The sequence below is a fragment of the Fundulus heteroclitus genome, chromosome 12 (genome assembly GCF_011125445.2).
Source record: "Fundulus heteroclitus isolate FHET01 chromosome 12, MU-UCD_Fhet_4.1, whole genome shotgun sequence".
In the NCBI taxonomy this organism is placed as follows: Eukaryota; Metazoa; Chordata; class Actinopteri; order Cyprinodontiformes; family Fundulidae; genus Fundulus; species Fundulus heteroclitus.
Genome location: NC_046372.1, coordinates 48105713 through 48119741, shown reverse-complemented (window position 1 = coordinate 48119741; position 14029 = coordinate 48105713). Strand labels below are relative to the sequence as shown.

At 39.5% G+C, this 14029-nt stretch overlaps 1 protein-coding gene across 1 annotated transcript in view; it reads right to left on the bottom strand.

Moving 5' to 3' along the window:
* cacna1ba (calcium channel, voltage-dependent, N type, alpha 1B subunit, a) overlaps positions 1–14029 on the bottom strand; it is a 133069-nt gene that overhangs the window by 66525 nt on the left and 52515 nt on the right. The window contains 7 exon segments of the mRNA XM_036144732.1: positions 2205–2336; positions 2421–2533; positions 2614–2726; positions 4361–4576; positions 5699–5782; positions 7701–7790; positions 7912–8027. Of these exon segments, the coding sequence (XP_036000625.1) occupies positions 2205–2336; positions 2421–2533; positions 2614–2726; positions 4361–4576; positions 5699–5782; positions 7701–7790; positions 7912–8027 (864 nt within the window).

Here is a 14029-nt window from a genome sequence, read left to right as displayed (position 1 = left end):
CTGCGCTTTCCACTATGCCTGCACTCTATCCAACTCTAAGCCAACTTTTAAGTCTGAGAATGTTCAGTTTTAAAATAGTTTAAACAGCAAGAAATTGACATAAGGAGAAAGGATTTGATAGTTGATTTATGCAGCACAAAATATTTCAAAAAGAGTTGATGGGACTGTTTGGATTATTTGAGAAGGGGTTAAAAAAGGTAAGGGGCAGAGGGACAAGACGACATGCAGTACATGACCTGGTCCAGGAGTCAACCCTAGGCACAGTAAGCTACTGACTGTAAAATATGTTTCTCAGTCAACAATATACATGGTGAACCAGTTAATTCTGTCAGTTCAAAGCCAAAACCTAAATGCAAGGAACCTATGGTCTGTACCAGGAGAACAGAGTTGAACCTGTGGACGCCATTTATAAAGCTCACCCTTTGGGATGTAGTGGAGCAGGAGATTCTCATCATGGATGTGCAGCCGACAAATCTGCAGCAGCTACTACCAAAAGGTGAGAGATGTCTCCGAACTCTTGCTGAATTAATGCCACAAAGAGTTAAGGCAGTTCTGGAGGTCCAACCTGATGTCGGCAAAGTGTGCTTAATGAAGTGGCCAAGGAGTCTATATAATGTGTCCATCACATTTTATCATTTTTGCCATGGGGTAGTTTAGATACAACTGAAGACATGTTAGTAATTTTATGTTTAAGTTCTTTCAGAGACATTCTATGCAACATCCTAACTGGTTAAAGGGTTAAAGGTCAGGCGTAAATCCGAGCCTTTTTAGTGAAACGTTAAAAACATTAGTCCAGTACCCTATTAGGACACATTAAACCAGCGTTTATCTAAAACTCCCAATCAACAGGAACTGATCTTTATAGTAGGCTTTTCTTTTCTTTTTTCTCCTTTCCTATTCCTCTCTCCCTCCCCAGTTTCCTTGCCTGCTTCTATCAATCTTTTTGGAGCCTCTTTTTTACAGATCTTCCAAATAATGGATCTGGTCAGCTGAACACAATTGATCAAATTTTCTCAATGATCAGACTGGGTGAAGGAGAGCCCCTGTGCCCGACGGGACATGTGCATCTGGACACATGGTGAGAGGAGGATTGTGTGTCTGTCCATTTTGTCAGTTGAGGATGTTGAAAATGTGTTAAAAATTGGATTTTGATAACAGGATTTCTCCTTTTTGGAGCTGCCGGTTACCTGGAGTATTAAGAAATTGTGAAAATATTGCCAGCTGTTTTGGCCCATGTCAAGGCTGCCTGAAACTATGTGAGGGATATGTCTGCTACCAGCACTCAGACTGAAATGCTGTGCAAGCAGAATTGTAGACCAGCTGCTGTTTCTGAACTTGCTGGCAGAATGGGAATGATCTTGGAGAAAAATGGAAGCTGGACACTGGCAGAATGACCACATTTTTGGCCTTTTTGGAATCAGCATTAAAATGTACCAGTGAAACTTTAAGGCAGACAGAAAAACAAGAGTCTGCCTGCCCAAAACAAATGCTATTATCCAAACTGGCTCCTTTGCAATCTTAATTTCTCCTGGATGTTATGTAAACCACATGCTCTGTGACATCTGTGACCTGGACAGAGCTACTGAACTGCCTGATAGCATTCCATCACTATCAGACTTTGACTGCGAGAGCTATCTGCCACAGTTCACAGACAAACACACACACACACACACAGACACACACACACACACAGACACACACACACACACACACACACACACACACACACACACACACACACACACACACACACACACACACACGCACACAGCCTCTACTGTGCTTTCTTCCCTTACTCTGCTGCTGTCTGCTTTGGCTGTAGTGTCAGTAAGGTCAGAGCAGAGACTTCAGGATTTAGCTTTGAATTTTTAGTGATAAAGCTCGATTCAGTGAAACAATGAAACAAAATAAGTTATTCTATTTGTATCTCTGGAAAGGTTGGACAAATTTACTTTAGATCAGAAATCCCCAAGAATATACTGAACTTATTTCTTATTATTAATAGAAACAATTAAGTCTATCTGTATGTTTGTTAATGAAAGAAAGGATTTACTTTTCTTCTTCCTTTGTTTTTCTTTTAATGTTTTTCTGTTCATGTACACCACTTTGAATTGTCTTGTTACTGGAAAGTGCTATATAAATATTGTTGCCTTGCCTTGTAAGTGTTTTTTTAGAATAAACATCAGTGTTAAGAAAGGACTCACTGTCCACCGAACAGCTGCATGCCCAGCAGAGCGAAGACCACAATGAAGAGGAACAGGAGGAACAACAAACTGATGATGGACTTCATGGAGTTGAGCAGGGATACTACCAGATTTCTCAAAGAGTTCCAGTACCTACACACAGATACATGTGAATACAGGAAATATATAACACATAACCACTCTAAAACAGACACACATGCAGTTGCAAAGACTTACTTTGTAACTTTGAATATCCGGAGTAGTCTTAGTGCTCTCAGGACACTGATCCCAAATGAAGCACCTGGTTTGATTGCAGCCCAGACCACCTCAAAAATACTCCCAATAATGACCTAGAAACACAATTACATAAATCCTGCAGGCCTGCATTTTTTTTTTTTTAAAAAAGGTCCAGTGGTGCAGGACGACTCACCCCGAAATCAAAACAGTTAAAAGAAGAGTGGAAATAGTTCTGGGGTCCGAGGCCATACATTTTCATGGTCATCTCAGCCAGGAACAAGCCCAGAAATACAAATTCAGCCAGGTCTTTCCAGAGAAATGGGAGAAACATACAGATTAGCATTAAAACTGGCCTATCTGCTTTTGTTCCCAAAGATACAGACATACATAAGGTTGCTTCAGGATTCACTTAATCTAGAGATAACGTACTCAGAGTACTGACCTGATACCTAAAATAAATTAAATAATTATGTTCTCGCCCACATACTTAACCTCAAAACACTTCAAAGCTGTAATATCCCTGCCAGACTTTTAGAGCTTTCTTAGACATGAGATCATGAAAGAATCTTAACAACAAATGGTTAAAATGTCTTCATCTGATTTTTCATCCAGTCTGTCGGATTTATGCAGATAAACATAAGTATTCTGGGCCTTTACAATCAAGACTACATACAAGAGACACACCAATCAGATACTACCAGCAGATACTGTTTCCAGTCTAACCTGCTGAATTGGATTTTCTTTTTAAGGACTGAAACTCAAATAAACCGATCTATGTAATGTTTGGTTTTAGTTCAACAAATAAATGGAAAGCATGCTTGACCTTAAACAAAAATGTGCAAATGGTTCCTTGATAAACACAAAGGTTTGAAGAGCATATGTCAAAATTATCTCCTTTTTATGCTTTGATGCATGTTCCTTAACCTGCCAAGCTAGATTGATAACGTGGAGCCCTCTAGTTCTGCACATGATCAATCTGGGACTGCTCCATTTGAATCTGTTTGGGGAAAGAAGGGAACTTCAGCAGAACTCTCTGAGTTGATTGGGTGAAGTGACACCTAGTGCCCACCTACTAAAGGTTAGTTTTAGCCAGTCACAGCATCAAATTAAAATACAAGCAGCAGGCACTGTGTGAAATCACAAGAAGTAAGCTAGTCAAAGCACTCCTTGATGTTCTTCTTTCACAGATGAAATTATGGATTTTTACAAAACAGATGTGATAGCAGCAACTATGCGTCCATCCTCCTGCACTACCATGTTTGTGTTGGTTCAGCTGTGGGCTTGTCAGCTCTTGCTTTCATTGCACCATTACGTCTCACCTTAAACTACAATGCTGCAATGTGATTGTCCCAAACCGTTTTTTTGTTCGGGCACAAACAGTTGAACCCGGAGGGGTACAAGATGGATTCTCGTGTGTTTGTGAACGCACAATTACCACAAGCATTCATCTTGCATGCAAGGTTACATGTTCCTAACCATTTATTCTATTTAATTATTTTTGTAAACAGCAGTCAAATTGCATCAGGGCCCATGTTGTTTGTTTATGGATTTACACACCAAATATGTGAGATTTTGATAAACAATCAAAAAAAATATTTATGGATATTTCCTGTCAATCACCAGTCAGATCCAACTGAGGGGAACTTTGATTACTGGCTGACTGATTGGTGCATCACTATTTATTACTAGTAATGCTAAAATCTTCTGGTACAGGGCAGAAAAAAAAAAGTTAGCATAAAATTTTAAATATTAGATGAGTACCACCGTTTAGAAAATTATCTGAAAAAAGAACCATAAAAGTTTGATTTTTGAAGTGATTTCAGTGATGAATAGAATTACCTTTTAAAACAGCTTCACATAAGTAGACTGACAAGCATCTAACAACGCCAGTAATATTAAAAGACTTAATATACTCACTAAACATATTAACTACTACTTACATAATGCATAGGTCAGCCAATCAGGCTGGTCATAATGAACTATGGCTACACACAGTGTGTTGAGGCCAACAAGGCATAAGACAGTCCAGTAAAATGTCTGGGATTTGACCAGGTGGCGAATGGTGAAGCGAATCCTCTTTTCTTTCCTCCTGAGGTATGACGAGCTCTCATTCTTGCTCTTCACACTAGCTCGCGCAAACGGCGACCCTGGGGGGGCAGTAGGAATGAGACACACAGAGATGGCAATAAAGTTCACAAGTCTCAGACCAGCATAGCTTTGCCCAATAAGATCTGGACAAGAATATGTTATGATTGTGGGTGTTTGATACACTTTAGCCAGTTCTGAAAGTTTTCTATAGAGGAAAAGTCTACAAGTGTAGTGAACACAGGGAATAACTCATAGCTGATATATGGCCTCAGTGAATCAATGAGACACACTCAATGATTTTTACCACTCCTTTCTGTGCAGCTATTCAGCCTGCCTGCCCTATATTAAACAATGAGTAACCAAAATTAAGCTGAAATGTAATAATGCAAAGAAAAATAACAAGCAGGAGAACAGGAAGAAGACAGAAAATATGACAGAGCAGCAATTTCCTTGTTTTATTTTAAAACTTAGTCTGCATTCCTTGACAGAAAATTTTAGAAAACAGATGCTCTCTCTCCTGTAAAAACATGTTTAGGGGAGATTCTCCTCAAATGCTGCCTGAACAAGTTGCATTGCGGTGACCAGTTAAATGTTCATCGATGCAGAAAATGGATTTTCACAAGTCATAGATAAAGAACACAGAATATTGGTCCAAAGGACTGGAATTGTAATAGGTCTTTAAATTTATTAGTATAATTTCATTGAGGTGGTTCAATTTGCTTTCATGTTTTTGTTGCTTAGTTATCTGCCCCCCCCCCCATATGACTTCAGTTTATTAACACAGGCTGAGAGAACATGTGACCAAATTTAATTGAAAAAAATCCTTTGTGCATTACGTACAGGGGACGTGAGTCTTAAATAAAGCTGTCCAAGGTTCAAGTCCCAGACAGGACTTTTCTCTCTGCCTTCTTTCCTGTTAAGCTATAGTCAAACAAAGATCAACCAATTCTTAAGAAATCTGCTGGGAGCTCCAAAATATAAGAAACGGTATGGTAGAGAGGAGTCACCTAATCAAACTTTGATATGTGATGCCCACCATGAGATCTTAATGACACTGATGTAAAAATCCAGCAAAATTCTAGTAAATTTCAACAACAGAAGAAAAGTTCCTTGTTTTATTTTCTTACTCTGTACAGTCTTCAGAAGGAGTATCTTATAAGATAAGACAAAATATATTATATTGTCCTCACCAACAGATGAGATGTCTGTGAAATGGTCCTCCCCTTCCTCTGCGTTGATGAGTTCATTCTTGCTCTTTTTCGTCCTTTTCAGCACTGTAAATACAGAATGGAACCAAGTAACGATTTCCTGCTGTTCCTTTTCACTCTTCTGATTCACTTGCTTTCAGCAGGTCTTTTTTCTCCTCACATCATGAAGAAAATATTAAATGTTGTTCCTATACCTGATGAAATACACCGCTGTGTTTTATAGAGACAATACAAATATTTTCTTTACAAAAGCGCTCATATTGTAACCACACCTTCCTCACTCTTAAGCCCCACCCCTGTACTGGGAGCTGGGGCTCAGAACTTTTCTTCTGAATTTGTGCTCAAAATAACAATTACTTCAGCAATCACGAACTCCATTTAAACATAGACACTTGGAATCTACTAAAATGTCAAATTGTTAGAAAAATATAAATAGTCTGTTTTGCTGAAAGTTTATGTTCCTCCCTCAGTACTGAGGACTAGTTCAAAGTCGGGGCTTAAGATAGAGAAACAAAGTAACTGGTATCAGAATAATAAAAGAAGCATTCAGGCTCTGGTCTCCCCAGCGTTTGCCTCGCCGCTCTGGGAGGCGGTTCTGTGTCTCCTCACAACCACTACTGAACATTTTCCTTATGGGTTAACTTTACATACTATACAAGCATGCTCTCACAAACACCTACAGGTGCTTACAGATACACTTCTATACAGATAAACCCTATCATTAGTTTTGGCTGTCACTAAATACATCTTGTATTAAACAATACTGCACATTTTTAGTGACGTTACCAAGGCGTTAATTGTTTGTGTCTGTGATACTTTTTCTGTTGGCTTTGCTGTTTTTTTCTATCTTTATCTCTCTCTCTCTCTCTCTCTCTCTCTCTCTCTCTGCAGGTGTGGAAGCTGACTCCGAGGATGTTGTCTTGCACTCTTTTTTTCCTCTATTTTTGTCACCTTTTCTCCCTTTTACTGTTTTGCCTCATCTTTTTCTCTTCCTTTCTCTTTTACCTTTATGTTTCTTTGTCCATTGAACTTGAAATAATTCCAAAATAATATCTAATAAAGTTTTTTGCATATATATATATATATATATATATATATATATATATATATATATATATATATATATATATATATATATATATATATATATATATATATGCAAAAAAAGTAAATCTGTTCTCTCTCTGAGGAATTAAGACAGCAATTCTTAATGCTACACTGTCAGAACTGGACACATTAAAAATAAATAAAAATAAAAGAAGTACCAAAAAAGAGAAAAAGAAATTTGCAGGAGAAGGAATATGTGTGTCAGGGTTTTAAAAAAAATCTTTTTCAGTTCATATACATAATCAAAAATCAACAGATTGTTTAGCAATGTGTTTTTAGGATAAAATCAAAAACCAGAAATAGATTTCCACAGGACAGAATTTAATCTCAATATTTAATTTGTCAGATTTATATGACCCAGAAATTGTTATGCGTGTGAAACAGCATGCAATGTGGTGACACAGTTTGCTCGTTGGCCCGAGCAAAACTGCCTGGTCTAAATGTGGTCTAGCTTCATAAGGCCTGGAAAAAAGTCTGTAAATTATGCAAAAATGCCAGAAAGCAAAAACCAAAAATTAAAGATGGCTTCATTTGATACAGGATGAATGAATTTTGATGAAATACAAAAGCACTGGACTACACTGCAACGCAGGTAGCTTAGTCTGGCCCCATTATTTGTTTTCCCTCCTACTTGGATCATATAGAAAGTTAGTGGGTGTCTGTTACTGAGCATTTTAACAGAGAACATAATCATAAAACTTCTGCACAGGCAGATTTACCTCAAACAAACATCTCTGCTATCTGTTTTCAACACAACGTTACCAAGATGTTTTTACCATGTTTTTAAGATGTATATTTTTGGTTTGCTTTGGTATTACTATAAATGTGCTTTGATTTGATTGGAACAAATCAGATTGTGCTGACGCCTGCCCTTTACCAGAGTTGGGGTTATGTTTCCTTTTGTACCACGCTCCATCCAAGGATTTCTCTTCTGCGTGTTTGTCCTCCTCAGCCAACATCACTTCCTCTGCAATAGATTTACACTTTGTGACATTTATAATAGAAATACCCAAAGGTAACCTTAAGATTTGTCTGTTGGCTGATTCAATATTTATTGAGTAAACAGAGCATCTGTGTGTGTTACCAACCTGCTTTGCAGATCCACTCTAAATAACCAGTCAACTCTCTCTCGATCTGCTGCTGTCGGCGAAGCTTTAGGAACTCTTGCCTCTTCTCCACGCGCTCCCTTTCCTTCGCAAACTCTCTTCAGAAATCCCAGTAAATAAAAATAGACACACATACACGCAGACAAGAACGGTTTATTACATTTGAAATAAAAACAAATAAATCCTGGTGTTCTTAACTGTTGACAAGGAGGCACCGTGTTGGCCAGCTGAACTGGTAGTGTCTTGGTGAGACAACAAGCTTCATATATCTATGTGGAAGTGGACATTTTTTCTCTTCATTTAATTAACACTGACCTGTAAAGATGTATTGATAAATAGATGTTCTGCTATTTGTGGCTGCTACAGGCAGATGGATTTGGACCTTACCAGATTTTTCCCAGTGTGTTTACATTTGGCTTGATGACGTTTCAGGTCAGCAGTTTAGTGAATGAGCATTGTATCTTATTGCTGTTGATAAAGGTCAATATAAAGCCTTGGATCGGCCTAGCTGTTCTGTCTCTATCATGAGTGCAGCTGAGTTAGAACCCTTACTGTTCTCAAATAGCAGACTAGTGATAGCTGAGACTCTTCTCTGCTTTGCTTTGGTGTGTCTCTCAGTCTAACATCTACTCAGTTTAAAATCAAGAGGATTTGTCAGGTATAAATAGTTGCACCCTCTATAACTTGTGACATTGTGTTTGAGAAGTGACTAAACCAAAAAAGTGACATATGGTCGTATGAATAAACCACATTGTTCCAACTTTAACTATGCAGTGTCTCTATATAAACATGCTACTGAATCATACCTTTGTGATGATATGTTAAGGGTTTACCTAGTAATCATTGTACTATTCTGGCAGTGTTTTTTCCCCCCAATTTGCTATAGCTACATAAAAAGCTTCCAGTTTTGCTCATCCAACTCCAATAGTTAGCAACTGTCACTCCAGCCAATGTCACCACATGCTTGCTAAGGAGCAGGAATGACTGTAAAATCAATGCTTTTGTACCTGGTTTTCTTTGATTAAAGGAAGGAGAAGGAGTAAGGCGGTTGTCTTTTAACTGGTGGGTTGCTGGTTCAAACTCCAGCTCTGTCTGCCTCAGTTGTTGTGCCCTTGGGCAAGACACCTCAACTGCTTTGCCTGCTGCTGGTGGCCAGAGGGCCTGGTGGCAATGCTTGTATGGCAGCCTTACTTCTGTCAGTTTGGCCCAGGGCAGCTGTGGCTATAATGCAGCTCACCACTGTCAGCGTGTGAATGTGTGCGTGAATGGATGAATGACTGTAGTGTAAAGCACTTTGGGGTCCTCAGGACTTGATAAAGGCGCTATACAAGTGCAGGCCAAATCTACCATTTATCACCTGGTGTTTTATAACCAATTGAAATGGATTGCATTGTATTCCAGTGTGGATGGAACAGGACTGAATGTTGTCACATCAAACTAAAACACTGTAATTGAATTTTACTGCAATGAATTGGATTGATTGAAACTGAATTTTGACCAGTTTGGATCCTACGTCAGTAGTCCTGTTTCTGTTGAGGTGACATTTGTTGTAATTTGGCACAATAAAAATAAAGTGACCTTAACTGAAGATTAAGAGTTATGTCTTTCTGTTTTTTTAACAAATATGAAGGAAACGAGGCAGAGAAGGGGAAATGAAACAAGGAGAAAATAAAAAGAGGTAAAGACAGGCTGAGAGACTGATGACATAAGAAAGAGAGAGTGGAAGCTAGATGAACAACATAACAACATGAGGGCTCTCCAGTTCATCCCCTGCTCTGTGATTGGTGTGTCTCTCATACAGTGGAGGGGAAACCTCTATCCTGCATTGCAGTGGATTTCTTCTTCACTTTGTGTGTGTGTGTGTCGTTTGCGTGTGTGTGTGTGTGTGTGTGTGTTTGTGTGTGTGTGTCAGCCTCTTTAAGTCTAATTTTGTGGGCACTGTATTCATGTCTGGCTGTAGAAGTGTGTGTGTTTCTAGGAAAATAGTTTTGTGAAAATTTCCGGGACCACATATTTTACACTGACTGACAACACAGACTGGATTGGCAAATACATATAAGAGTGAGCACATCACACTGAGTTCACACCAAACAGGAGACTTGAAGGCTTCCACTCACACACAGCCCACAACGTTTTTCTTTCTCTGGAAGCATTCTGACTAAAATGCCTGTGGCAGTGACACCCCAAATGGATGGAAGGATGGAAAAGAGAATAGGAAGGTTACCATGGTAGAGGATCAGATCAGGCCACTGAACGCCTGGCCTGAGTCATCACATGGAAAGTCTGGTCTGCGTATACTACCTACCTGTTTACCCACAGACAGAAAACAAGCCATCTGGGGCAACAAGATGTGTGATGGTTTGTTGAGAATCTTATATAGTGCTTCACATGTGGTTGTTAGTTTGACATTTACTGCTTACCTAGATGCATCTGTCCATATAAATTGTAATAGCTTCTATTACTGTATTCACACGAGCAGACGCTGAAGTATTCCTCTTTAATTATTCAAAACAACACAAATACTGACTCAGAACTCAGGCAAAGAAATCCAATTACTGAAACCAGGAAGTAATCAGATACACTGCTGCCAGTAACGTCAATCCTATTTTTATTGTGGTTTAATATTCACTGTGGTATGAGTTTGATCAATATCTTTTTCAGATGATGTACAATATATTTTTCAGATGACGTGCCAAAAAGAAATGCCATTGTCACAATAATTTCATGGGAAGTAGTAAAAAGTATTTGATTTTAACGTCATGAGCAACCATGTATTCGGGAGCCTAATTCGACTGTCCTGAGGACTAGATCTGCAGAAAACAACGAGAAATTACAAAAAGAAAAAGAAAGGAATTAGCTGTGTCACAAGAGTGGAGTGGCATGTAGTTTTCTGCTCTACTCTTATGCCATTACGATGTGACGAACTGCAGCTCCCAGCATGCAACACAGTTTGAACTACAATTTCCTGCACTGCCCCGCGGCACCCTGAGGTTGTAACCCAGTCCGTCACAGCCATCCCTTTTTCTTCAACACAGCACCGCTGTATTGAGAAGATGTCTCAGCTGAACTGTGCGTGTCTGAGCACGCGGTAGGCTTTTAATTAAACCACGTGGCAGGATCAAAGTGTGGCATCACCCTCCCTAACCCTCTGTTGTGATTACTTTACACTGATTGTTTTTATCTGCCTAAGAATTTCACTTGTAGAATTTTGATGTTTTTTTTAAATGTAAAGTGCATTGCAAATAAATTATTATTATTATTATTATTATTATTATTATTATTATTATTATTATTATTATTATTATTATATGTCCCGTTATTAAGTCTCGTGTCTTCCAGTCGATCAACAGAGTGGCGTCCATTTTGCTTTTGGCCAAGCAAACGGCCCGGATGAGCCAACGCTGCCTGCAGCCGCTCATACGAGCCAATGCTGCCCAGACCAGCCAACGGAAACTTGAGGGCCTGAGCCAGAACAATTTTGAAGCTAACTGTTGCATGGGCTAACCATTGCTAGGGGCTAGCTCATTTCTGTGAGGCGCCCACCATTTAAAGCTTCCAGACCTAGTGTGGCCAGCCATTACTCTACCTGAAAGCTATTAGCCAAACGCTGTTTACCTTAAGTGCTGCTATTTGATGGTGATTATTCAATGTTTAATTAAGTAGGACTTAATTAACTGTGAAATTAACCAAACATTGCTACCTCCACAATTAATCAGTTTTGCTGACCTTTAGTAAAATAATAGTACAAACCCCTGATAGGGTTGATCAGGGTTTTGTACTATTATTTTACTACACTCAACAAAAATATAAACGCAACACTTTTGGTTTTGCTCCCATGTTTTATAAGATGAACTCAAAGATCTAAAAGTTTTTCCACATACACAACATCACTATTTCCCTCAAATATTGTTCACAAACCAGTCTAAATCTGTGATAGTGAGCACTTCTCCTTTGCTGAGATAATCCATCCCACCTCACAGGTGTGCCATATCAAGATGCTGATTAGACACCATGATTAGTGCACAGGTGTGCCTTAGACTGCCCACGATAAAAGGCCACTCTGAAAGGTGCAGTTTTGTTTTATGGGGGGGGTGGGGGGGGGGGATCTGGGGACTCAGAAAACCAGTCAGTATCTGGTGTGACCACCATTTGCCTCACGCAGTGCAACACATCTCCTTCGCATAGAGTTGATCAGGTTGTCAGTTATGGCCTGTGGAATGTTGGACCACTCCTCTTCAATTGCTGTGCGAAGTTGCTGGATATTGGCAGGAACTGGTACATGCTGCCGTATACACCGATCCAGAGCATCCCAAACATGCTCAAGGGGTGACATGTCCGGTGAGGTTGCCGGCCATGCAAGAACTGGGACGTTTTCAGCTTCCAAGAATTGTGTACTGATCCTTGCAACATGGGGCTGTGCATTATCCTGCTGCAACATGAGGTGATGTTCTTGGATGTATGGCACAACAATGGGCCTCAGGATCTTGTCACGGTATCTCTTTGTATTCAAAATTCCATCAATAACATGCAGTCGTGTTCTTCGTCCCCTAACAGACACCTGCCCATACCATAACCCCACCGCCACCATGGGCCACTTGGTCCACAACACTGACATCAGAAAACCCCTCACCCACACGACGCCACACACGTTGTTTGCCATCTGCCCTGAACAGTGTAAACCGGGATTCATCCATGAAGAGAACACCTCTCTAAGGTGCCAGATGCCAGCGAATGTGAGCAGTTGCCCACTCAAGTCGGTAACGATGACAAACTGGAGTAAGGTGGAGACCCCGATGAGAACGACAAGCATGCAGATGAGCGGCCCTGAGACGGTTTCTGACAGTTTGTGCAGAAATTCTTTGGTTATGAAAACCAATTGTTTCAGCAGCTGTCCGAGTTGTTGCTCTCAGACTATCTTGGAGGTGAAGATGCTGTATATGGAAGTCCTGGGCTGGTGTGGTTACACGTGGTCTGCAGTTGTAAGGCTGGTTGGATGTACTGCCAAATTCTCATTCTAAAAAGAATAAAAAAAACAAAGCAACTGGACTTGTTCTCTGTACTTTGAAGACGTTTTGCTCCCTATCCAGGAAGCTTTCTCAATTGAAAAAGTCTGGAGTAATGTGGAGCAAATTCTCGCCTTTGGAGACAGCTTATGGTAGAGAAATGAACATTCAATACATGAGCAAAAGCTCTGGTTGACATTCCTGCTGTCAGCATGCCAATTGCACGCTCCCTCAAATCTTGTGACATCTGTGGCATTGTGCTGTGTGATAAAACTGCACATTTCAGAGTGGCCTTTTACTGTGGACAGTCTAAGGCACACCTGTGCACTAATACCTGTGAGGTGGGATGGATTATCTCAGCAAAGGAGAAGTGCTCACTATTACAGATTTAGACTGGTTTGTGAACAATATTTGAGGGAAATGGTGATATTGTGTATGTGGAAAAAGTTTTAGATCTGTGAGTTCATCTCATAAAAAATGGGAGCAAAACCAAAAGTGTTGCGTTTATATTTTTGTTGAGTGTAAATATCTTTACAAGGTTTCATTTAATGCCTTTTAGCTTTGGCTATGGTTGTCTAAACAAACCCACACTGTCTACCATGTAACAAAGATAATGACAGTCCTTATTACACATGACCCAAGGTGAAATGTAAATAAATATCTTCACACCTTTAGATAAAAATGCATCCAAAACCATCAAGTTGTCTTACAGTTTTACAATTTGTTTTCATTACTTATGCTGTGCACCAGTAATGAAAGATAGATTTTATTATCACAATGGAAATTCAAACTTTTAGTAGCATTTGAATAACTTTCAAGAAATATGCAATAAAACTGGGTTAGAGCTATTTTCAATCTGCCAATGCCTCCTCCATTGTCATTTGACCCCTTTCTGTCTGCCCAAGAAAGTCTCCATAGTACCAAATGCATTATGTCTTGCACATATAATGATAATATACATGAGCCACAAAGCTTCATTACTTGAACCCTCCTACCTTTACAAATCAGAACAAGGCAGCAGTGGGAGAATGTATTATAATGAATGCCGAAGCTAAGTACTAAGAAGAATTTTTGGTCTTGCTGCTCTTAAGAAATAT